This window comes from Chlamydotis macqueenii, chromosome 7, assembly GCF_036417535.1.
Source record: "Chlamydotis macqueenii isolate bChlMac1 chromosome 7, bChlMac1.mat, whole genome shotgun sequence".
Classification (NCBI taxonomy): domain Eukaryota; kingdom Metazoa; phylum Chordata; class Aves; order Otidiformes; family Otididae; genus Chlamydotis; species Chlamydotis macqueenii.
In genome coordinates, this window is record NC_141562.1 from 24,665,497 (window position 1) to 24,690,877 (window position 25,381).

Genomic DNA, 25,381 nt, shown 5'->3' on the forward strand with positions numbered 1-25,381 from the left:
CTCTTTCTGTAGGATCTCATTCTCGCTTGTTCCCTAGCTGGAGGCAAGAACAGGGAGCGAGGCCCTTTCCTGAGCCTCTGCTCTGTGGGGTTCAGGCGCAGGCCTGCTGTGCTGCTTTTGTGCAGAAGTAGCAGACTGTCACCAAACCTGCACTGTGCTCCTGGGGACTGACGTGTGTTCCTGTGGCTCCAGGTCGCAGGGGTGTTGGAGCCAGCTTGAGGAGAGAAATGGGGGAAGAAATGGGGGAAGAAATGGTGTGATAAATTTGGCCAGCCCTTTGTTTCAGAGCTGCACAGGTCTGGTGTGTTCCTGGCCTCTCATCCTCCCACCCTGTTGTGTGGGACAGGAGCATTGGGCCCTTTTCTCCAGGGTGCAACAGCCTCACTCCCTGGCTCTGGGCTTTTCTCACCTCCTCGCTAGGTAATTGCAACTAAGCTATCTGGAGTTTACTCATAATTTTTTTCAGAAACTGTAGATAGTGGGGAATGTGATAAGCTGCTTAAATAATTGCCTGCCAGCTGGCTTACAAGAACTTTTAATATGTTTGCTTTTGCCCTATAAAGCTCTAATAATTTGGAGTCTGGCCAAAACATCCTTTCTTCTTGAGTGGTAATGTGGCAGCTCTGATTTTCAGAGGCAGGGAGTTCTCGAGGGAGCCGGCATTAGTTTCCCTTTTTGTTTTGCTGAAGTTCAGACGGAATGTTGAAACGTAGCTTTATGGTTTGGGAGTTCCATATGGGCATTCCTACAGCCCTGCTCGCGAGCTGTCGTATAGCAGGAGACAAGCGTGCTACGGCTGGCCGTGCCTTGGAGAGCGGGAAGCCTTTTAGGGAACATCCTTCACAAGCTCTCAGGGGTGCCTGGAGCTCTCCTCTCACGCATGTGCCACTCCGTGTCCTCCTGAGCGGCCTCCGGAGCTGCACATAAATATATCACCACTCCCTGGGCTCTGCGGAGAAACCGGGCGAATCCAGGCAGCGATGAGCTGTCAGGTGGGACGGGAAGAGAAGCTGTTTCTGACCAGTATGGGATCGTTGCATAAGATGACAGTATAGGTTACTGTCATCTGAATTATGGCATCTGTGTACAACACTCCAGTTTTTTACATCCTAGCTCACCCAAATCCCCTCCAAAAGCACTAGGCCCCCATTCTGTTCAATTTGGTGAGTTAATTGGGCTGCTTTGTGCATCTCCGTCTCTCTGGTACCGCCTGCTGTGCTGCTCTGCGGCTGTCCCAGCCTGTTTATCTGTGTGCCTCGGCAGCCCTGACCAGATGTCACCAGCTTGTTTCAATGCTGGCACGGGTCCAGGTGTGCCTCATTGCAATTCCAGCTTGTGAGAGTTTACACATCTGGAACATGGGATGTGGCCTCTGACACACGCAGTGGTGTCTGCAGAGGATTGCTGATGAGAGGGGATTTGATGTGCTCTCATGCTTTGCAGATGCTACCATGATACAAAATTCAGATGCAGGCACACGGCTTGCCCGTTGCACCTCCAGAGCTAAGCAGCGTTGTGGAGTTACAAAAGCATAACAAACAAAAAACAAGAGCTGTGACTTCCCAAGTACCTTTGTTCTCTGTATTTGCCAGGCTATGACCACAAGATCTCACCCAGCAGCATTGTTGGGAGCTGGCTGTGTGTCCTGACCCAGGTCTTGGTGTCCCCTTGGTCCAGAAAAAACAGCAGCAGTGAAGCTAACTTGTGACTCTACAACACATTATACTCAAATTGCGATGCTTTGCTCGAGCGCTGACAGTTGATGTTGGGATGGGATTCCTGAACGTGTTCTGGGCGTGAGTTGGTGCTACCAAGGGGCAAAAACCACCCTTCCTTCATTGCTGGGTTGCTCTGAGTTCCCAGACTAGTTGCTACAATAGCTTAATTTTGCTGTGCCATGTTTGTGCGATTGCTTGATTTTTCATGTCAGAAGTAAACCTGATTGTTGTGGTGCTCCTCTTTATAGATGGTAATTCTGCACTGACCTGGACATTGGCTTGGAGCTAGTGGACTGAGAAGCATCTACATGTGTATCTTTGCTAGTCTCTGAACTGCATTTTCCCTGCCTCCAAAGGATGCCCTAGGGCTCTTATCTTCAAGTGTAAGGGTGACAATCAGAGGTGCATGCAGCAATTTCTGAGTGCTAGGGGCCAAGGAGGTAAAGGTAGGGCTGGGCCATGCCTCTTACTGACTTCCAGCACACTCAAAATGGGGAAGCAAAGAAGCTAAAGACATTTTAAAATGAGGAGAGTAAGGGAATGCTATCCTTGTTGGCAACTGGAAAGTACCCATGTCCACTTTGAAGACACAGCAGACATGCGTGGACCTTGCAGTCCACCCAGCCAAGGACCAAACAGACAAAAGTGGGAAGAAACTTCCCACCTGGGATATGAATGAAGTTGAAGAGCAATCAGTTGGTGTGAGTCCATGGACAGACTTTCAGTAAATAATTGTAGATTACACAAGAGAAATGTCACAGTTCATCGGTTCACGGAAAGAGGTGTCCTTGCAGTTTGTTAATTTGACTGGTAGTCAAAGGTTGTAGTGGGTAATTCTGCAGGGCATGGGGAGAAAAGGCCCCATATCCCCATCCTAGACATGGGACACAGCATTCGGGGCAGATACCACCTGGCCCCACAGGGTACCTCAAATCTGTGGTACATTATTCACAAAGCAAATGGCTTAAAGTAGTAAAATAAAGCAGAAAAGGGGCATTGTTTTGTCATGGTTATAACTATACGGCTGGGGCAGGGAAAACTGCATCAATACAGTTTCTATACAGACGAGCCCCAGGCCCTGGTGACCTCGTCCCGAGGGAGGCAGCATGCCTGCCTGGCACGTTCTGGGTGGTGGGAAGTGGCTGCAGGGCTTCCTCAGGCCACGACCCTCCCGTCTTTCTGCGGGGGTCTGGCTGCGCCCACGCCGTGCCCTGCGGTGCTGCTGGGCTCCTCCAGCTCCCGGCGCTGCTGGCCTGTGGTCTCTGCCTCACCAGCGGCTCCCAGCCAGCGCCTGGAGCTCAGCTCTGGCCTCCTCAGCCCCGCGTCCCAGCCGTGCCTGCCTGATAGCTTTCAAACCAGCTCCTTTGTGCTCAGTCCCATGTCGCCCCTCGTATGGGAGCTGGATTTCTTCTAAATGTCTGCAGTGTGACCTGATTATTTTTCCTGTCCTTCCTCGCCCTCCTTCTTAATAGTGTCTATAGAAAAGCTGGCAGAGTTCAGTTATATCTGTCACGCTGACTGATAGTGCTGCCTCTTCTCTTGGGATTCCTCCTCTTTTCTGTCCCTCCAGCATTCATTTCAGATTTAGCTATCAGCCCTCCAAAGACAGGGTATTGCCTTTGTTCTGTGTTTGTACAGCGTGGAGCACAGTGGAGTCCCCAGCTGTGACCGAGGTTCCCAATGCCACAGTGATAAAAGTGAATAGATCAGTAATGAGAAGAGGCAGCTGCTGCCATCTGAAAAGATTCCGTTTTGGTGCTGTTTTCAGTGAAATCAGGATTGGATCTAAGGCTCCTCTTCTATTGCTCCCAGCAGGGGCTTATATTAAAATAAAGACACAAACTTTAGACTGCATTGAAAGTCAAGAAAATCGGAGCGGCGTTGCTATTTAATGCTGTTAGACTGTGTTAGTCCAATGTTAAGGCAGATATATGAGCTTGCAGGTCTTTAATGTAAAATTACTGGACTTCTGGCAGTAGCTGTGTTTCTGCATTTTTTACAGAGCCTGGGGTAGGAGGCTGAGCCATCACACACCGTGGGATCATCCAGAGCTGTGGTGGTGGCGCTGGGAAGGAGACTTGGTGAGGAGCACCGCAGTCACCATGCGGTTCCTCGCTGAGGTGCCTCTTCGTTCTTTTCCCCCTTCTAGCACTAAAGGCATCTGGATACTCTGATGTTGTGGTGATGGCTGATTGCAGTGCTGCTGCTTTGTTGTCTTTAGAATATTCCGGTGGCTATTATTAAAGATATCACAAATGAATTCACTGAGGTCGAACTTGAGAAATTTAATGCTGGAAAGCAAATTTCTTGATGTTTCACATATATCACGCTGTCTTGCTACTGCAGTTTTCTTTGACACTGGTAATATGTTGCGTTTTGTGTTTCGTCCAAAGCACACTTCCCCCTCCTTCCAACCCTTTTATCTTCCCAGACAGGTCCGTCTCCAGGTTCGCATCGCAGATGCGTAGCTGATGTTGCTGAGGTCTGCTTTGAGTCCTTTACTGAAACAGAATTGGAATTCTTACAATATAGCAGTGACTTGGATATCCAGTTTACCCCGTGTCCAAAAGATGGCCAGGCGTTACATTAGTTCCAGACTGTCCAGCACGGGCTGCCATCACATAATAGCAGCTTTCTTCCCCAGCTCCTTGCTGTTTAAATTGTATATTATTATCTAGTTCCCATAGCGAAAAGGCTGAATCAGTCCATGTTAGCTATTTAATTGTAAAGAAAGCAATGCAAAAATAAAAAAGGCAGTGTTATCTAGTGTGGGGTATATGAAGTCTAGAGACGCTGGGTCAAGGATGGGCACCCACTGTGCTACGCACTGTGTACTTACCACAAAAAGACTCTTTCTGCCCCTGAAGACCTTATGAGTATAACCCTAGGCAAAAATTGCTGTGTGTTTTTCTTGACATTTTTCAGAGGCGAGTCAGTCATCCCATGAAGTGTTACTGTGCTAAATCTGAGGCCTGAATGTGATCTTTGTTACGCTGTCTTACAAGAATGTCAGTCTCAAGTACAGTCCTCAAAGCAACCTTAACTGTGAAGTCACTTTTAATGTCTCTAGAGTCCATTCCCACTAGACTTCTGTTAAATCTGCTTCTTCTTTTTTTTTTTTTTAATCTAGGAAATAATTTGTCTTCTAGTCCTTTTGTACTTAAAATGATTCCACATAATTCCACCACGGTTCTTTCATCTCTTTGCAAAATCTGGAATGGCTCCTATCTGGCTCTGGAAATACTGTCTTCAGACATCCTCATTAATTGATTCCTTACTCTGGCACAACGTAGGAAACGATGCTACTTCTCTCTCCCTGGGGAAATACGAGCCTGTGAGCATCTGTCCCGTCTCCCTTTGTGCTTAGCCAGGCAAGGAATCGCTCGTGTTTTGTGTTCCTTAGCACTGGCTGCTTATTGCCCTGCTCTCAGTATTTGGTAGTAGCCTGGCTGTTTCTCGCTGTCTAAAGATTTTGTTACTATAGAGGGAGATTTTCTTCTGTTATCTGCCTTATCTTCAAAAGCTCTTTAATCCTTTTACTCCTCTATGGTAAGACTCATCTACTGCGGTGTGTCTGAAGTGTGAGCTTTTTAGTGGCAACATAGGAAGTGCACAAACAGATACCAGACATGGATTTTGCCCACTGATTTAGGTACGTTAGGCTCCTCTGAAATCGGCAGCTTCCAGCTTTTCCACTTTCCCAGCTAGACAAACACAGCTAATGCCTTGCCCCAAAGGTACCTCTTCCTTCTCTTTCTTGGCTTACTTCTGTTCTCCTTGTGCTCTATTTCATGTTGCTTTAACCTCTTTCTGCCTTCACATGGGTGGAGCTAGGACAATATAAAATCTGTAAAAGCCACTAAAACCGTTAGGTCTCACCTATCTGAATGGAAGCTTGCTGCCACATGAGCTAATCTGCCTGCCTGCACAGCTCTTGCACCACAGCTTCAGTCACCAGGTTTTGCCAGTTAAAGTCTCTTTTTTTTTTGTCCTAGTTTCCAAAGCATTTCCCTGGCCTGGATCTAGTTACCTTAGGGATTAATTGATCCATCATGATTTTGACCTCCTGCACCATCCACTCCCCATGAAATGATGGGGCTGTCATGCCTGAAGCAAGAACGTTGTGTGTGACAGACAGCTTTCTTTGTGACTTGGCTGGGATCACAGGCTTCGCTGCTAAAAGATACTAGAATGGCAAGAATCTCAGCACAATATAGGACCCATTTTTTTTTAATCTGCTGTCTTAATCACAACCCTATTAGTACAAGGTTTTATTATTCATTGGGATTTGATTTTATGCATGGGATCGGAGAGGAAGCTATTTATTCCTTTATTTTGTCGTCTTTTGACATATCATAAAGCAATCTGAGATCACAGCATTTACAAAATATAACTGTAATTGCAAGCAAAGCAAAAAAGCAAAAGCAGTAAACTCCCTGAATATATGTTTGTCTCCCTTTTGCTGCTGTTATATAAATTGTGAGTGTAGGTAGAGAACATCCATCTTCCTTTTTTAACGTGAAAACAGCAGATGGGGCACATGGCTTTTTCTGAAGGTTATAGCGTGTGCAGCAGTGAGGATTGGCAGGGTTATTGTGTGTAAAGCCAGTGGGGGCTTTATCTTTGCTCAGAAATAGGGGTTTGCTTCACATTTCCATTTTGATTAGCAATAATGATACAAAGGCAAATTTTCTGTGCGAGGAAGAGCTGCTACTAAAGTGACCTTTCAAAATTAAGTAGCTCATTGAAGTGCCATGCCACAATAAGAGCATACAAGGCTGGTCCCAGCTGCGGCAGGCAGGGAAGCTGGATGGGAATCCAGAGAAACGTGGAATGGGAAGCCTGAAGTGGATGAACGGTGCATGGTGGCACAGTAATGGCAGCAAAGAGCAATGGCCAGGTGCTGTCTGCAGCTCTGGAGAGGCCCATCTGCGTGATTTGTCTTTGAAAGGGTCTGAAAGTGTGAAAGGCATGGGCAGAGAGTGTTTCTAGCAAGGTTTCTGGACACAGGGTTGTGCAGTTAAGGGACTCGGTTGTGCTTGGATGCTGTTGGGAATGTGTTTGCATGGCACGGCTCATGGTAAACACAGGGCAGATTTGGGGCTGTTTTGTGGATTCCTCTTGGATACAGGTGGAGAGCACTTAATACCACGCTGGTCCTAATTCAAAACCTTGGTTTCTATGTAGGAATTATTTGCCGTTAAACTCCAGCTACGCAGCCTTTGGCAAGAGACATGAATCAATTTGTCCAGCTTTTCTTTTCTGTTTTGTCTCTGTGTGAAGGCTGATGCCCAGTGTGTGCCAAGGGGGCCTTTCAGACCCAATAATGCGCCCTTGTGTCTCGTAGCATGCGTGGAATTTGCATAGGCTGTGCTGGGACAGGCAGGTTTCTTTTGTTGCTGGAAACAAGGAGCAAGTTCTTTTCCCTGTCTCTGCTTCCTAATGCCTCTCCAAAAGCTCTCAGCACTCATGTAAGAAATTTACTTTTTTCTATTTATTTTTGCATTAAATGTTGTTAAACTTTGTGCAACTTGTAACGCTGGCTGCGCGGAGAAGTCATGTCAGTCAGTTCTAGTTGACAAAATTGTTTAATTTTCTTTCTCTGAATCTAGATATCTAATTGTCAGAGGGAGCAGATAATCTGTGATGCTTGATGTAACTGCTGCAAAGTATTTGCATATCTTCTCTGTGGGGAAACAAAACTGCTAGTGAGTGAATAACAGTGCACGGATCATTGCAGGCAGGGTCACTGGGCCCATACACTTGCTATTAACCCTTCTCAGGATCTGTACAGCCACCGAATGAGTTGTCGTGGGTTTCAGGCAAAGGGCTTGCTCCACATTACGGGCAGAGCTGGCACTTGTTTGTGCGTTGTAGCCCTGTGCAATGAAATGCGAATATGATCGAATCAATTGGCAGTTGCTTTTTGGCAGCTGATACAGAGTTGTTGCCTTTCGGTCTTGATTTATGGCAGATAACAAACTGCTGAAAAACAGGCTGGGAGGTACGCACAAAAATATGGCCCCCATTTGGAGTCAGCAGCATGCTTGCTGGGTCACTCTGAGCGATGCAGCTGGGAGCCTTTAAGAGCTTTCTAAAATGTTAGATGACCTGGCGGATTGCCTTGCAGTCTGCCTTGCAGACCTTCCTCCTCTCCATCCTCTTGAAGGAGTCTTTGACATCCCTGGAGAGCAGTGGCAAGGGGAGAGGGTTTCGTACGGATTCTCACGATGCAAGTGTTGCTGAGCGCCTGGTTTCCTCTTATTTCATCAAGTATCTTTCTCCTTGTGGAGCCCAAGTCCTCTAATTCTGATCACACACCCTGGAAATCACGCCAAGATTGTCTTTCAGGTCAAGGATGTACAGCAGCAGATAACTGTTGGGTTCTCAGATACTGCTTGGGGGCCGGCTGGAGTTAGGTGACTTGCCAATGTGTGCTTTGATGTCCTCCCCTTCGTTTGCTGTTGTCAGTTTACATCAGAACAATAAGTTGCTGACATCTCTGAATTAGTAGCTGAAGTGCTCTGTTGCGCGAACCAATGGATGTAAGACCCAAGGGGCTGCAAACGCTCTCCCTTGTGAGCGCAGATGCCCAGCGTGGTCCGAACACACGGCCTCCACCCCTCAGCAGAGACAAGAGGAAGGGCAGGGTGCCCTGGTCTTCCATGGGAGAGCCTGCGTTGGAGGGAAAGCCTTTGGTGACGATCACCTTGGGGATGATCAGCAGAGCACGGGCTTCCCCCCGGTGCCGTGCCACACCACACCTAGGGACTGACGCGATCCCTGGTCCACGAGCACAGCATTTCTGTTACCTGTGCGCTTGGCAGCTGCTGTTGGAAAATGGTGTTCAGGGGGAGCTCGCAGCTGAGGAGGGATGCTGAAACAGTGGAAAGGAAAGTATTATCTAAGAGCCCAAGAATGATTAAAGGATTGGGGAATGTCACGCGGTGAAAGCACGCAGTGTGTGCTAGCTGGGTGGGTAGGCAGCCTCCACTCAGAGTCCTGGAAGAATTGGCAAACCAACTGGCAGGGCCGGACCAGCACTTCACAGTCGAGTATGACATCGGGCAGTAGCTGGTAGCTGGAGAACAACACCACCAATCCTCACCTTCAAGTAAAAGAAGGGCAGGAGAAGCAAGCTAGGCAACTCTAGCCTGTGGGCTTGACTTCAGAAGCTGGCAAGTGTTTGAAACAGCGGTGGGAAGATGGTAATAGGAGAGCTAGAGGTAGATGGAAATTGAGATAAGTTCTAAGTGTGAGTATTAAGAGCGTTGATTAACCTGAGATGTCTCTTTGATAACTCTTTGTTTTGATTTTAGACATAGTAAGTGTAGCTTACCTAACCTCTGGTAGGGTTAAAGATCTGTTGTAGATAACACTTAGCAGAGCAGTGTCTCAGGTGCATCCCTTTTCCCATACCACATGAGAAGCTATGTCATGGAGAAAGCAGGTGCCAGTAGGGAATACGGAGGTTGGATAAAGGACAGGCTGAAGAAGAGGCAGGAACTGGATAAGTCAAAAAGAGATGTACTAGCAGGAAGGCTACTAAGTGTTCCTCAAGGACTGATCTTGCGCAGATTGTGCTGATACTGATGAGTTCCCACTTGCTCCACATTCAGAGTGCGTAGCTGGACAGTTACTGTAGCTGGCAGAGAGCAGTAACCCAGAGCTGGCAGCTCGTCACCTGGGAGTGCTTAGCCGCATCCCTAGCAGAACTGTGGGTTGGTGTTGTTGCACACTTATGATCTTAAAAACAAAGTCCCAGGGCATGGGAACTTTATATTTTTTGATAGGAAGGTAGTGATGATGGAACAGCAATAGGAACTGATGTGTGTAAACTGGCCATGAAAAAAATGTTTGGGATTTAGACTTTCAGGTCACAGGGACTGAATTTCTGGTGAGGAAACGAGACAGAACCAAACTTATTTACAACTGAGAGTGGTAAGTTAATGTAAAATATTGGATGTCATGGCTGCCTGAGCTAGTAGGATGTAGATACAGTGAAAGTTTCAGTTGGGTGTTGCCGTGTGTTGCATATGTTACTGTCACGTTATGGAGTGCTAGTCTGGGGCTGTGTTCTACAAACAGGCCAGAAATGTTTTTGCTCCAAAGAGAAATGTAACTGCGCTGTGCTGAACACTCACTGAACACGGTGCTGATGGTGTAGACTGGTAGCTCCTGTGTCAGCAGATGTTTCCTTCAGGGCAGACCAGCTGGCTGTAAAAAACAAAGCAATGAGGAGTTACTGTATTTTTTTCTCTTTCCCTTTTTTCCAGTGATGCCATCTGCAATTTTGTCATTTGCAATGACTCCTCCCTCCACAGCCAGCCGATCATCTTCAATCCTGACTTCTTTGTGGAAAAGCTGCGCCATGAAAAACCAGAGGTGTTCACGGAGCTGGTTGTCAGCAACATTACTAGGCTCATTGACTTGCCTGGGGCAGAGCTCGCCCAGCTAATGGGAGAGGAGGACCCAAAGCTGCCTGGGGCAAACAGTGCAGCCTCTGGATTTTTTCGTTCTCTGATGTCTCTGAAGCGCAAGGGTGAGTATGGCATGAGGTCTGGTGCCCGCCCTTAGGGTGGTGCTGACTGTAATCATCTCTTACACGGAGTTTACAAAACTTTCAGTGTAGGCCTGTTGTTTTGAGCTTGTGCTGAATGCTTAATACCATAGGTTTGTACTCTCTGGGGATTGCTCTAGAAAGGAGCAAAACGGAGGCCAGGAGGTTCATCCCAGAAATGCCCTGCCACTTCTAGAGTACCCTTCTTCTGGGGATTACTGCTGTGGTTTATGTCAGGTTGGCCTCAGTGGGTCTGCTGCTTGCTATGCTCAGTGCAGCACAAACCAGTAAATATCAGTAAAGGCTGAGAGCATCAAGTTCTGTGAAGAACAATAATGCCCAGGTTTTCCAGGCCACTGACTTCACTCAGGGCCTGCTGACTCCTTTAGTTGCTGTCCCAACTCTCTGGAAGGTCTTGTCTGTGCAGCTCAGAAATCTGTAAGCATCTCCCATCCAAATGCCAGTGCTGCTCTGATTCACATCCCAAACCAGTAAGTCAGTGACAAAGCTCTGCAGACTGACTCTGCTCAAATGCAGATTCAACCCCAGGGGATGACATATTTCTCTTTTTCAAGCATTCAGCTGGAATTTTCTTTTGGCAAACGGACTGTTCTTATCTTCTCTTTCAAGTTCAGCTGTCTTATAAAACATTAGCCCCAGGCTCCTTCTCAGAAGTCTGAGATTTGCTTTTGAGCACAGTTGTGTTCAAATCCTCTCCATCGCCTGGCGTTTACCACTCTGTTTTGTTGTAACTAAAAGGGTGTTCTATGTGTGCATGTGCCTTCTCCCACCTCTGCCTACACTCAAGGGGAGCCTGGTTCTCCTGATAAGTTCAGTCAAACCTTCTCACTCATCTAGACAGAGACTGCCTCCATCTGAGCACCTCTCACATCCCGCGTCAGCTCTGGTTTCCTAGGTAAACTGGCTGTCTACTGGCAGAGAAGCTGTGGGTAATTCCCTTCAGATGTTGGCAGCCTGAGGCTGAACACTTCTAATTAGTCTTCCCCTTCCTTTGAGCAATTCTATTATTGTGAGTACCTCTGAGAAGGGAGCTATCACTATGTCCAAGTATGTTTGTTTTTTTTCCTCTTCAACCATTATGTAATTTTTCTAAGTGGTTTTGATTCTGCCAAACCTATTCCTCCACTGTGTTTCTTAAGGACAAGCTCTGCAGCCCCGCTGTTCAGGCTGAATTTTCTGGTGCTGGCTTCAGCCCTCCACTCCTAGCTCACCCAGTGGGAACCCTGGTAGATACACCCACCATGGCCTGGACAGCACTGTAAGGGAAAATCAAGTACAGCAAATCAAGTCCTTTAGCATCCTTAGGTGAGAATTATTCAATATTGCCATGACTTACCTTGCTGCTCCATGATAACAAGGCTTTGCACTACCTCCAAACTGCAATTAAACTGTGCTCATACCTATTATTGCTCCTGCCTCTGTTCCAGAAGAATAGCAGGATACCTTAAATTCAGACACTTGCCATTTGATGAACGGAAATGAGTGAGTAACTGAGTTGAAACTGTTTTCTTAATGTGTATGGAAACATCTCTGTTCTTGTCAAAACCTTTAGCAGGGGCTTGTGAACCTTCTTGGGATAGTTTTTTTTAAATTATCTGTACTCTGCTGGAGCACTGCTCTTATCAGACCTGATGTCTCCTGCTAGGTCTCTTCCCCAAGAGCTCCGCCTTCCCCCATTCAGAGGTCTCTGTGGCCATGTGTCTCACTACAGCTACAGCTAGCAGATGTTTCCAAGTCTGCTGGCTGCGCTCCCAGGCTGCAATGGCAGTGTCTCACTGCACTGACAGGCACTGTCTGTGAACCCCTTGGCCAAACTCTGAGAAAAAGTAGTTTGTGCCTACAGAGAAAATCAGCTTCATGTACTGCATGTTTCTTCGTGGAGCCATCATTTGTTTTTCTTCATGTTATAGACCAGCTAGAACAAACAGGTTTTATTTCTTTTCAAAGCCAGAGGCCAAGGACCATAGAGTTCAGAGCTGATCAAACTGCAAATACTTACGACTCCTTCAAGCATTAGGAAACTCAATCACATGCTGCTTCTTAGTTTCAGAGGCAATCATACAATAACGTCTAAGCCTTCGTAACTCAGCATCCATTCTCCAGACACTTCTTTCAAGTTTCTTTGAGAATCAAATTCTCATTCAGATATCAACTTCTGACTTCAAAAGTAAATCAAATTTGTCAGGCCTTGCATGTCTTAAGAAGATGTCTTTTCTCTTCCCTTCCTGGACACTATTGATTCTATCTGTTGAATGCCTAATGAGTTCAGTTTTCTTCAAGGACAAGAATCTGTTGCGAACCCTTTGGACTCAAGCCTTTCAGATCTTACGTGTGGATCAAGAGGTCACATTGCGCTACTTTCTCCTGCAAGACAAGCATGTGCTTTATCAGAAGGAGGTCAGAAAGTTCTTGATTTAATGGGAGGCTGGAGTTCCTGGTGGATTACCATGCATTTCAGAACTCCTGGAAGAAAGTGGAACATTCTTCGGGAGGAATAAATTTAGTTGCACAGGAAGGCTGCTAGAGAAGTGAACAGGGTTAACCAGGTCTTTCCCACATGCTGTGAGCATCAACACCTCAGAACATAAGATCTGTAGTACAACAAACCAAAAGCTAGTAAAATCAAAATGTGCTATGAGCAGGGGGGAAAAAAAGCAAGAGAAGAGATAACTTATCAGACCAGCCAATGCACTGCTTGGATTGCTGGGCTATCAGCTGGAACAATAAGGAGGGAAATCTTCAGCCACAGACAGCTGGGGTGCAAATGCCCAGCTTGCCCTCAGAAGTGGCCTGTGCTCCTGGCAGTCTGGTCATGGAGAAGGGAGGAATATTCTTTTCTTAAATCTGTTGGCTCTTTGAAGCCTGTAGTGCAAGGGCAGGACAAACCAACTCTGTACCTGGTTCCAGTTCTCAGTCCCAGTCAGCATGTTGGGGTATGGTCTGTCCAGCCTTCTGTCTCTAGCTGCAGTTCAAACCTACATGCATCTGAGGGAAGAAGTGGTGTGCAGGGCTCTGGTTGCTGCCAGCGAAGCCCCTGGGCGTTGCCTCAGCTTTCTGAGGGACAGAGCTTGCTAGCTGTGTGTGTCTGATGGAAAAAGCCACTCACCAGCAAGACTCCATTAATTAGAAAATACTGTCCCCCTCTCTCACCTGGGAAGTCCCTCTCTGGACAAGAACAGTTTTCTGCATTGCTTCAACAAGTGCCTTTCAGTTAAATTAATTTCTCATTTAATGTTTCCTTCCATGCAAGGATTTCCTTCCTTTCAGCTCAGGTGCTTCTGTCTTCTTTGGGGGCTGTAGCCTGTGCTGAATGGAGTTCGGGAGCTGGCAGCTCACGCCTGATCTGTAACAGCCCCGTGAGATGAAAGCAAACTCCAGGAGTGAAAGGAGCTGTCAGTGCTACATATGGAGACTGGCCCAGCTCATTGCTTCACTACTCTCCTGTTTCCTAGCTCTTCCTTGTTCAGCTTTCTGATATGTCACACTTTACTGTACTCAGGCCAAGGCAGCTGACATGGAAGAGAGATTCACTGGAATTAGGGAATTCCAGGGATTGCTCATCCCTGAAAAGGAAGCCAGCATGAGCCAGTTGGATCATGTCTGCTCTCCCCACTAGTGCTTGTTTCCCTCTCCCGTACTCTCATAGCTGCACCTCTTCACTGTGTCAACCCACAGTGAGGATTCATCTGGACATTCCTTCCCAGGTGTGGAGTGTGCAAATATGGCAGGCACCTGAGCCGTCCAGGCTGTCACATCTGCCCTTCCCACTTTGCTGATTCTGTAAGGTCTAGGCTTGCAGATGATATGCCCTTTAAAACTGAAGCATCTGTTCTGTTGTTTTCTGTTCAGGAGCTAGAGAATGTTTGTTTAGCTGATAGAAACTGTATTTAAGCTGAGGTAAGCAGCAGGATGACGAAGCCCTCACAGCATGGTGAGATGAAGTGACTTGTTCGGGAGTTCTTCTGATATCTCACATCTGTGGGGGTCCTTGTGACCTTCACCCTTAGTATTTTGGGACACTGGTCTTTGCATTCTGAGATCCTTTTCTTTGGTGACCAGTCTTTGTGGCTGTTGGGGTCTGAGATGACTGAACACGTTATCTTCTGTTCTGCAGAGAAAGGGGTGGTGTTTGGGTCACCGCTGACAGAAGAAGGCATTGCCCAGGTCTCTCAACTAATCGAGTACCTGCACAAAAGTAAGTGACTCTGTCTTCCTGTCCCAAGGGGTATCTGTCTGGCCCACCTCAGGTCTCTGGTGCAGACAGAGGGAAAAGCTCTGAGGTCTCCAGCAACAGGAATTTGGGGCTGGACTGGGCAACTGTTCCCCAGAACTGCCTAGTGGATATATTAATCTCTCTACCTCTGTACATGGACTTTTTTTACTGATGGGTGCCAGCTTGAAGTCATATCTCTGAATGCAGCTCACTGAGGTTTGCTGTCAAGCTCTGGAAAGGGCAGGGAATTGCTTTAGTAAGAAGATGACAATCAGCCTCTGATTAATCAGTGGCCTTTTTTCTCCCTTTTGCCAAGCAGATCTAAGAGCAGAAGGCTTGTTTCGGGTGCCAGGCAACAGCATCAGGCAACAGATCCTAAAGGATGCTCTGAACAGTGGTACAGATATTGACCTGGACTCTGGGGAGTTTCATTCCAACGATGTGGCCACCCTGCTTAAGATGTTCCTGGGTGAACTACCAGAGCCGCTGCTGACACACAAGCACTTCCATGCCCACCTCAAAATCGCAGGTGAGTGAGCAACAAGAGGCAGTGATGAGCAGAGGGAATGCAGCCAGCCTCCTAGAAAGCTGGTAATGCTACAGAGCTGCACACTAGGCTGTGGAAGTGTAATCCTTAAAGGCAGAGTAAGAAGGAATCTTCCTGCCAGCTCAGCCTGACGGTGGAAAGACTGGAACTGAAAATCCTAAGGAATCAGACCAAGTCTGTCTATCCCAGTCTTCTCTGTCGAGCAATAAACAGATACCTACAGGAGTAGAGCCCACATTGGTAACCTGGCTCTCCATCTGTTTTAAGTCTAGGGGTCTCCTGAGCGAGGTGTGGTTTCTATATACTTAATAACTGTTACTGAACTACCTTATGTGAACTTCTTCCATCTTGCCTTCAACCCATCACAACTTTTAGCAACTGTGTTGTCCTGTGGGAGGAGTACCACAGATTAATGCATCAGGTGGGGAGCTTGGGAGCTGGTGGGAGAGATAGAGGGCCAAGAGCTGTGCAGGAGTTTGGAGGAGATTTGCATGTGAAGAGGGAAGGGTAACTGGTTGCAATAGGCCTGCTGTTAGGGAAGGTAATGTATATCCTTCATGTTCTGCCTTGTGATTTGGCAGACTTGACGCTGTTTGATGAGAAGGGGAATAAGACCAGCACTCCAGACAAAGAGCGCCAAATTGAAGCCCTCCAGCTGCTGTTTTTGATCCTTCCAGCGCCCAACCGCAGTCTGCTCAAACTGCTGCTGGACTTGCTCTACCAAACCGCCAAGAAGCAGGACAAGAACAAGATGTCTGCCCACAATCTTGCCCTCATGTTTGCACCCCACATCCTATGGCCCAGAAATGTGAGCAGTGTGCCTCAGTATCTGTGGGTGGGATATTGCAAGGTAGAAAGCAGAGGCTTGGTAGGCATACAAGGGAAAAAACAAGATGGGAAGATTTAAGTATTGATATAGTGATGTGGGGGTTGGAGGCTGGGATGGTGAGGTGGAGCTTCCTGGCAGGACTCAGTCCTAGTGTTCGGTTCAGACCTGCCATAGGTCTCATTTGCAATTGATGCTTCATCTTTTTCAATAAACTTGAAAGCACAGCACAGTCCTGCTTTTAAGAAGGACAGCTCTGGATGAACCTTACAGATCTCTCTGCATGGTTTCTTGTGCTTTTGAATAAGTGTTTGGCCTCAGAGTTGTCTGGTTCTCCTCCTTTCAGAACAGCTTTGGCTCTGTGAGCTCTGCCTGCCCATCTCTTCAGAGCAGGTCTCTTGCTGAGGCACTGTGTGTCTGTGTCCCAGAGACAGCAAGGGCAGCAGAGACCTTTCCTCCTCCCCTTCTAACTGCTGCACCTTTGGCTGTGTCCCCTTGACAGGTGACAGCAAATGACCTTCAGGAGAATATCACAAAGCTAAACAATGGAGTGACCTTCATGATCAAACACTCTCAGAAACTCTTCAAGGTAAGCACGCTTTGGAGTCTCGCTCTCCCTGCCTCCTACAGAAGTAGGAGACTTGTCCAGCCAGATCCCAGGTGTCAAGAGTATATTCTGAGTGTTCTCGTCTGCGGTAGGAGAAGGAGGATTTCTACAAGGAACTGTTCCTTTAGTGACTAGGGAAGAGATCTTTGCTGGGCAGGCAGCCCAGGAGGAGGAAGAAAGCCCCGAAGGTGGCTTTGCCTGGGCAGGTCAGAGGCAGGGTGCAGTGTAATACCACCCTCTGCTGGGCACCCAGCACCCGCTGCCCGCCTGGGAGCCTGGTTCCTGGGGACAGGTAGCGACTGAGCTCCTCTTGGGTTCTGGCCGGGTAAGGAAACCGAAGGGGCTTGTCCTGGCTGAGTGCTGCCAAGAGCTGAGTACCTAATACGGCGTGTCATTTTGTTGTGAACTTCTCTGCAAGTGGTAGCCAACCCGCTGCTGTTCAAGGCACAGCCTGCAGTCTTGGGCGTCTGTTTAGCTCACAGCAGGGTGCTGTCAGGAGTATGGGGCTATCTGTAGGTTCTCCCAAGGAAATGTTTCTGCAACAGGCAGTCTCTTGACTTCTTAGGACCTTCCTGGTCACCGTAGACACCTGGTCTCTGCAGAGGGTCCTCCTGAAGAAAGTTCCCCTTCTGCCCTCTTTGTCAGGCCCCTGTTTGGCCAGCTCAGAGCTGGGGGAACCGCTTGGGAAAAGTTCCTGTGGAACCCTGCGCTTACTGTGTTCCACTTGTGCTGGTTGCCTGCATCAAAAGGAAACTGGGTACATGAAATCCCATTGTTTTGCCTGCCGTAAACGGCTGAGCCTTGATGGAAGTGGCTTTTGTGATACAGCTGAAGAGCAGCTCTTGCTGGGGCCACTCTTGCTGCAGGGCCAAACATACTGAACATACATGTGGCCTTTTCTCTGCTCGTTGTCACAGGCCCCAGCGTACATCCGGGAGTGTGCTAGGCTGCACTATCTGGGATCCAGAGCCCACTCATCAAAGGTAAGGCCAACAAATGCAGTGCCTGCCCTCCATGAAAGGGCAGAGACTGTGATACTATGGAGGGATCCTCGTGAGTGAAAGAAGCTGAAAACAAACCAAGTCATGAAAGTGGATCTGTCAGAGAGCAGGAGTGAGGGAACCATATGGTGTGGTAGTACAGGTGGCTGCATTAGGGAAATTGGGCAGAGTTGAAGCATCTGTTAATCAAAAGCAGAGGGGAAGCTACCAGCCCCTGTTTAGCAGCAAACCTGCTCCCTGTGCCCATTACATGCAGCACCTGCTCCTTCGTGGGGTTGTGCCTTCCAAACAGACAGACACGCCTGCTGCTGTGGCCAGGCTGCTTGGAAGAGGGGCTGGGATAAAGGCTACTTGCTGCCACTGGGACAAGATTTGTCTGTGTCTTGCCAGCAAATGCAGAAGAGGGAAGATGCATTGCAAGGAGCTGCACTGACCCTTCTCCAGCCTGGAAGGGCTTCTGCAGCTGGCATCCGGGAGGGGAGGGAAGAAGCAATGGGGTCACCTTTGTGTTGCTGTCACCTCTTCCTGGCACAGGGCCTGCTGGTGCAGTGCTGCTGCAGAGGGGTAGGGAAAACACAGCCCTGTGCATTCACTGGGGTTGAGGCAGCTCTCGAGACTCTTCCCAGCCTCGCTCAGATGGGGGGCTCGTTTGGATTAAAGCATGGCAAGCGACTGCTGTCTCCACTTTCCCAGGACGACCTGGATTTGCTGACTTCTGGTTCCAAGGAGCTGCAGCCCCTCAAATCTCAGAAGCGAAGCCGGTTGGACACTTGCCATCAGGAGGAGACCCAGCAGCGCACGGAAGAGGCACTGAAGGAGCTCTTCCGCCACGTCCACAATATGCCTGACTCTGCAAAGAAGAAGAAGCTTATCCGGCAGGTAGTGTGGGGAGGAAAAGATTTCATTGGGATGTACTTGTCACACAGTCCTGGGCACAGGGCTAAAGGCAGGGCCTTCTTGAGCTTGGGCAGGCTGGGGAGAATGGGCTTTGGGCTGTGTAAGGGGCAGAGCTGTAAGAAAGCAGGGGAGGAGGAGGCCTATCCTGGATGTGACTGACCGTGGAGCTTGCTGCACCAAGCTGTGCTTTGAGCTCTGTTTTCCAAGCCAGGGACTTGCCAGCCGGCAGTACCCCAGTCCTGATCATGACCTTGTTGAGCTTCCTCCCTCAGAAAGGGAAAAGTCCTGTCCCCTCTTGCCTGCAGGGAGTGGACAAACTGGTCTCCTCTCAGTCCGGTAAGCATTCCCAGCCAACCTGCTGCTCCAGAGAGACTGGGTAGCATGGTCAGCACCAGTCCTGGCCAACAGCCTCCAGCTCCTGCCCAAACTCCTTCCTGCTCCAACAGCTGCTTCTTCTGGCCAACCTCTTAGCCAGCACAAAGCAGCCTCTCACCCAAGTTCCTTGTAATCATGCGTGGGAGATGTGGCCTTCCTCTGCTTTCTCATACCCGCAGCTCTGAGCTGCTCTTCCATTTTGAGGTACAAAAGAGCCAAACTGATGTCTAGGCAGAGGGCAGGCAGCAGAGCAGCACACAACAGCAAGGAACTGGTGTAACTGTACAGTAAGTCTGCTAACATACTGCCCTCATGTTTCCTCCTAGTTTAATAAGCATCCTACAGCTCTCACTCCTAGCTCTGATGTACCCTCATCCCCAGCACCACGACGCACCCGCTCGCGCTCTTTCAGCGGCCTCATTAAGGTAAAGGCAGTGTCTGACCCATGCTCTCTACTATGAATTTCTGATATGACTCTGTGCTTCTGCCTTGCCCTGGTTTGAATGAGGCCCTCAAAGGGTAGGGACTGTTCAAAGTATTGGCTGCCAAAGAACACAAATCCACTGGGGACAGAAAAGTCAGCACAGTGAGAATAAGCCTTGTTAGTATCAAGTGTAGTTATCTATGAAACGTATGGCTGTAGGGTCTATGCATCTTTCTGAAGAATCAGTTGCTTCCCGAGATGAGATAAGGACTGACATCCTGGTTGTGTAGTCTAGCCCGTTAGCACACTGTAGGCTGCCCCACAGCAGCATGTACCTGCTTCTGACAGGCTGGGCTCCTGGTCAGGCCTCAGGTCAGCTCCCAAACCCTTTACAGTCAGGCAGACTCAGCCTAGTGGCATGGTATTGCAGATGGTTCTGCTTTGCAGTCTTTGTCCCAGCTTGGCTTCCTTTTTTCTTTCCCAGCATCCAACTGCTTACCAGCAATGCATCCTGTTCCTTCCCTTTCTCTTTCATTTTGCACTCTAAGCACTAGCCAACAGCCCTCTCTTCTTACGGCAGCGGAAGGTTTTGGGAACCCCGATTATCCTGGAGAGAAAGAGCAGGGATGCCACACCAGAGCCTGAGCGAGTCAGCAAAGAGAACGTCCACCTGGTAAGAGCTGCTCCCAGCACCGCTGAAGCTGCTGGCGGGGGAGCACATGAGGGGAGTTTGAGTGCAACTTGGGCACTCATTTCAGTGATCCTTGGGGGGCTGCTTGCTGTTCCCTGCCCAAGAGAAGCTTTCCAAGTTTCTTCTGTATGATCAAATAAGGTCTTAGGAAGTTGCTGTGAGGAGAGCAGAGCACAGGGCAAGGGCAGCGTTGGGGCTTCCACTCCAGTCTTGTTCCTCTGGCTGCGTTCCTGCCCTGGGGCATTGGCTTCTGCCTCCTCCCCTCTCTCCCATCCTCCTCCACAAGTTGTACAGAGCCTGCTGCCTGTGGGTGGTAGGGCTGTCCCCTGGCCCAGACAAACCAAGAGTGGATTTGGGTGGTAGCTGCTTTCTGGTGGTACAGGCTGCTCCCAGGGAAGGCTGTGGATGCCACTTCATTCCCCAGCTCTCTACTCTTATTCCCCTCTCTTGTCCAGTTACAGAAATGTGGATCTCCGGCTCACATGTCCCAAGCGAAGCTGAAATCTTTGGAGACCCGTAAAGAGGTGAGATGCATACAGCCATTCTCCTTCCTGTGGGGAAACTGCCCCTGCTGGGCTCTGAGGCCTGCAGAGGTGATGGCGTGCACGTAAGGCTCTGTGACAGCTGTGGTCCCCTGGCTTGTAGCAGTCTGCTTCGTGCTGAGCCGCAGGCCGTTGGCATGCTGGAAGCCGGGCCTGAGAGGTTTCACTGAAGCAGATGTGTACAGCCCTTCTACCTGTGAGCTGACAGGCTGGCTGTCATGGGAAGCAGAGGGAAGCTGGCAGCACAGGGCAGTGCTAACAGCCTGTCAGGATGGCAGTGCGACAAGAGGTTGGTACAGCCCAAGACCAACTTTTCTGTTTGTCCCCGTCTGCTCACTGCCTCTCACCAAGTGCTCTGCTTTGGTAAAGGGTGTGGGAGGCAGACTCCAGTGGGGAGTCCTTGCAGGGGGAGGACAACAAGTCAACATTTTCTTGCATGGCATTCTATGTCTCAAGCATTCAATTGTTATAATTCTCTGCTCCAGGAATCCTGTAGACGCATGCGAGCCCGCCTGCTTTCCAAGGATTCGTCATCCCTCTGAATCGCCTCGCACCAACGCATGGGTGGGGAAGGCCCAGCCTCGCAAGCTGTGAATAATGTGCTGCACTGAGAAGGGAGTGCTGCAGGCTTACGGCAACTCTCACCAACACGGCAGCGCTCTTGAAACTGGACCTTTGCAAAGACTGCAGGGACTTGTTTCTTTCTGTATATAAATTATGTTTCATTCTATTATGGGGCAAACCACTATCTAACCAAAACTTGTGCAGCATGTCTGACCTGCTGGCTCTGGGGAGAGCTGGGACGCTTGGTTACAGGGAGGGCCCCATGCATTGCGGGGTTCTGTGTGCACTCCCAGCTTTCTCTGCAGTGTTGCTAGGCTGTATATTTTTGCTTTTTTGCTCTGAGTTTTTAACACATTGGCTTGTTTTTGCTGCTTCCCCTCTGTTAGCAGTGAGAATGATAGACTCCACCCTTCACCTCCATCCTGGCAGCTAACCTTACTTCTCCTCTGGAGCCGTGCCCTCCTCTGCTTCCTCTGTGCTCCATTTTGCCCTGCTGTCCCCGAAGGGCTGGAGTGCACGAACGGTACAGAGCACAGGATGGACCTGGAAGAAGAGGAGAGGCTCTGGGTGCCATCATTTCAAGTGGGGCCAGGGGAAAGCAGATTCCCCAACAAACTCATCCCTCAGTTTCAGGTTGAGCTGGGGGCAACCCTTGCTTGCTGCCTTCGTGTTTCCATGGCACAACTCTGCCTGGTGAGCAAGGAGTGTCTCTGCTTTGTGTTCACCAGGGAGGCTAAGCTGAGCGGGACAGGAGGCTGGCAATGGCTGTCAGGGGCAGGACAGCCCAGCCTATGGAAGCTGATGTGTCTGGAGCAGGCAGAGTCCTGTGGCTGTGTGTGCAGCACAGGAACAGCATGAGCAGCATGAGAGGTGAGGGAGAGCTCTGGCCATTTGTAATCTGCTGCAGGTGGTGCCGAAGGCTTTGACTCAAGATATCTGGATGGCTGGTGAGGCGACTGGCTGATTAGTCATTGAACTGGAGGAAAGGGCTGGAGCTGGGCTCAACTCTTTGGCCTGAGCTGCAGAAATGAGATGAAACCATCTAGATACGGGATAAACCCCCATCACAGCTGGCCAGTGTCAGCTGCCTTGTTAAGCTAAAGTGCTCCCATAAGCCAATCTTGCCAAGTACCTGTCTGCAAGCGCTCTGGGGTAGGAAACACAGAGGGTCACTACTGTGAAATAAAGATTTAATCAGCTGGGGAACCATCTAAACACTTTTCAGCCTTTCTCAGCGAAGCAAATAATCTGTGGAATCCAATTATAATTGTCTTTAATCTTTAAGAACCAGCAGCCGGCAGGAGTTAGAGCTCTGTCCTTGACAGCTTTCTGAGACAACTGGTGGCAGAAGGTGTGAATATTGGGATGTGAGCAGGGAGTTCAGTCCGACTGGCTAGAGCTGTCAAAACAGGGCATCAGAGCCCTGTGCAGCTTAGCTGGAATTTGTCACTTTTTTTTTTTTACTGTGATTTTTTTTTTTTTTTTTTTTGAGATGCAAAGCTATGTGCCTCATGCTGCTTTGTCTAAAGGGATGTTCCTGGTACTTTATCAGGCCTGGCTGTCCCCAGACTGACCCTAAATTGGAGGAGCTGTCTTGAAAATGTAGGGTTAGTGGGACTGTAGATGTGTGAGTTGGGATTTGATGGTCTTAGAAGCCTCTGCTGCAGAAGGGCTCTGGTTCTTCAGGGGCCAGGCAGGAGAGGATGCTGTGAGGAAGGGCAGAGGCTGTTTGCTGTGGTAGTAGTATGTGCTTTTTGGATGTGTCTGTAACCATTCCCTCTGGAGGCTGAAGCTATCTATGTGCTCTTCTCCAAAGCGCACAGCGTGTTTTACTGACTGCATTTTTGCCCTGCCCCTGCAGTCGCTGTTAGCAGAGACCTGGGGATCCTGGCTTTGCCTCTGAACAGAGAAGAGGCAGAGCTGAAGGTCGAGCAACGGTGCACAGAGAGCTGGGTCTGGTTCTGCTACCTCTGCTCTTGCCTGCATCAGGGGCGACTGCTGGGTGAAGCATTTGTTCATCCCATCCCTCCTTTCCCCGTTGCCCACAGCTTCCTTGGGCGTGTATCTCTGTATGTGTGTCAGCTTGGCAAGGCAATCTTGTTCCTGAGACTGAATACACTGCTGCCATATAGATGAGAGAAATGTAACTCTTCTCTCCACTTTCCCCCTTACTGATGGCTCTAGCTCAGGAACTCTGGCTTCTGGCACAGCTGAGATTTGTTTAGCTCTAAGAAAAAATATCTCTGGGGCATCAGTCCTGCATTCTGCATGTCTCAGATGCCTTCCCTGCCAAAGGGGTGGGTGCAGTCTCCAGACAGGGCAGTCCCAGGTGTCCTGGGCTGTCCCCCCTGTGCCAAGGGTGGTGGCGGCTAATGGATTTGGCCTTCCTGAGCCGAGGGTGGTGATGGCAGCTAACGGATTCAGCCTCTGGGACCGTTGGCTGTTGCAGTCGCAATGTGTTCACACTGTGTCACAGGCAAGGGGGAGTTTCAGTCATGCTTGGATGTGTCTCATTTGTCTGCCCTGTGCAATGACTCACAAGGATGCTTCCTCCCAGAGCAGCCACTTACTGTTCCCAGAGTCTATCGTTTCCAAAGTATTTTTAATCTTTGTCCTTATTTATATATGCTATATGTGTACTGTTTCAGACTGTTGCCTTTCTGTGTGTTCATGTGAGAACCCCGTATTAAATGCTTTTATTTTTAGTGGTTTTGCTCAGTGGCTTAAGCAGTTTCATTGGGACAGCGAGGACTTGGTGGTGCATCCACCTTCCAAAGGAAGGAAACATCTGCTCAGAACCCCCAGGGCTCACACCCTTAAGTGCGGGGGTGCTTGGTGAGGCACTGCCTGCCTGCAGGAGGAGGAGGAGGCACTGGCCTCCCGTGGCACTGGGGCTTGTTCCCTCTCTGGGATCCCAGTGTGATGCAGGGTCCCCAGATGGGCTGTCTTTCCCTCGGAGGTATGAAGTTGGACCTCTTCTTTTCCTGTCTTCCCCCTGCTGTCATCCAGGGTGATGGGAAATCAGGTTTACAAAGAGCACTTTATATAAATAATGGATCAAATGAATACATTTTTCTCTGTAGAACCATTCTTCTCTTGCCGCTCTTGGCTGCCGAGGGAGGATGGTTTCTGCTTGCATTTTCTTTTCCTCCTTCTTAATAATGGCGTCTCAGATTTTATGCAGATTATTTCTCTGTGAAGTTCTTCCATGTTTGAAATGCCCTGGGCTTGCCTGCCGTGGCTCAGACACTCATTAACATCCTCGCCATGCAGTTGAAAAACAAGCAGGAGAAACAATTGGCGCGGTACGTTTGAAACCAGCGCTGTCTTCCCTCAGGGTGAGCTTCAAGCGGGTGTCAGTCGGGTGTCTCATGGGACTGGTGCGCCCTGTCTCCCCGGAGCTCGGGGAGCGGGAGGGGATTGGCCTCTGTGCACTTGAAAGTGGGCGTGTGAGTCCAGAGAGGCACTTCTGTTCTTGAAAATACTGAACAAAGGAATGCAAAAACTCACAATAGCTATTTTGAGTACTGCAAACCCAAATATCGCCTCCCAGATAAGGTGTGATTCAAAGTGACAGCTTTATATGGCTTACATAATTTTAAAAATGAATGATTTTTAGCTCCCGAAGCCACAACCCAAGCATTTAATGCTTGGCTGCAAGTGAGAGGGCAGCAGTCATTGGCACCGAACAGAGGGAGAAGGTACGTGTTTAGAGGGGGATCGCTCAGCTTTCAGTGTTTGCTTTGGCCTGTTGGTATTCCTGCACAGCAGTGGTGTTACAAAGCAAACAAGCAGCGCTCATCCTTCATTTCATTAAAGAGTTTTTATATCAGATTGCACAGCACAGACTTGCAAATAAGTTCTGCAGAGTGTCACCGCTATATAAATCAATTTTTGCAAGTTGTCTTGATTTTTTTTTAAACCATTCTGCCCTGGTTTGGAGTTGAAATAAGATATTTTTTCTCTCTTAAATTATCATGTGTGGCTGGGAGCTGTCATGCTGCTGCTGCATCTCACTGCCTAGGGCAACAGTGTAGACAAAAAACATGAGTACTGCTAGCGATAGATGTTGGCACCAGTCAAACCAGTTATCAGGCTTTACAATCTCATTGGCTTGGATTAACTGATATTTTTTCATGGAGTGAATAAATTACCATGTTTAGTTCTGTTTGCTCATCCTCCCAGCGAGGGTTTTGCACTGTACAATTTATGAGCTTCAGACATGTGGATACCAAGGTCTCCATGCTGGGTCCCATACTGACCTTCCACTTGTGCGCTGGACCAGGATGGGATCTCCACTGGCACTGACTCTCTGGCCCCGTCCTGCTGCAGCCCAGCTTTGTTCCTGGGAAGTGCCCACACATGAGGAATGTGATGGGGTCGTGTCCAGGCTCC

General features: G+C 48.9%; 1 protein-coding gene across 1 annotated transcript; it reads left to right on the plus strand.

Annotated features, from left to right (window-relative positions):
• Nucleotides 1–7,070: 7,070 nt before the first annotated feature.
• Nucleotides 7,071–22,442, plus strand: ARHGAP19 (Rho GTPase activating protein 19). Its single transcript, XM_010119586.2, has 12 exons — nt 7,071–7,189; nt 9,995–10,260; nt 14,414–14,494; nt 14,832–15,041; nt 15,641–15,867; nt 16,388–16,474; nt 17,410–17,475; nt 18,187–18,372; nt 19,092–19,190; nt 19,770–19,862; nt 20,336–20,404; nt 20,908–22,442. The coding sequence occupies exons 1-12, from the start codon at nt 7,161–7,163 to the stop codon at nt 20,962–20,964; spliced, it is 1,470 nt and encodes a 489-aa protein (XP_010117888.2). The 5' UTR covers nt 7,071–7,160; the 3' UTR covers nt 20,965–22,442.
• The last annotated feature ends 2,939 nt before the right edge of the window (nt 22,443–25,381 follow it).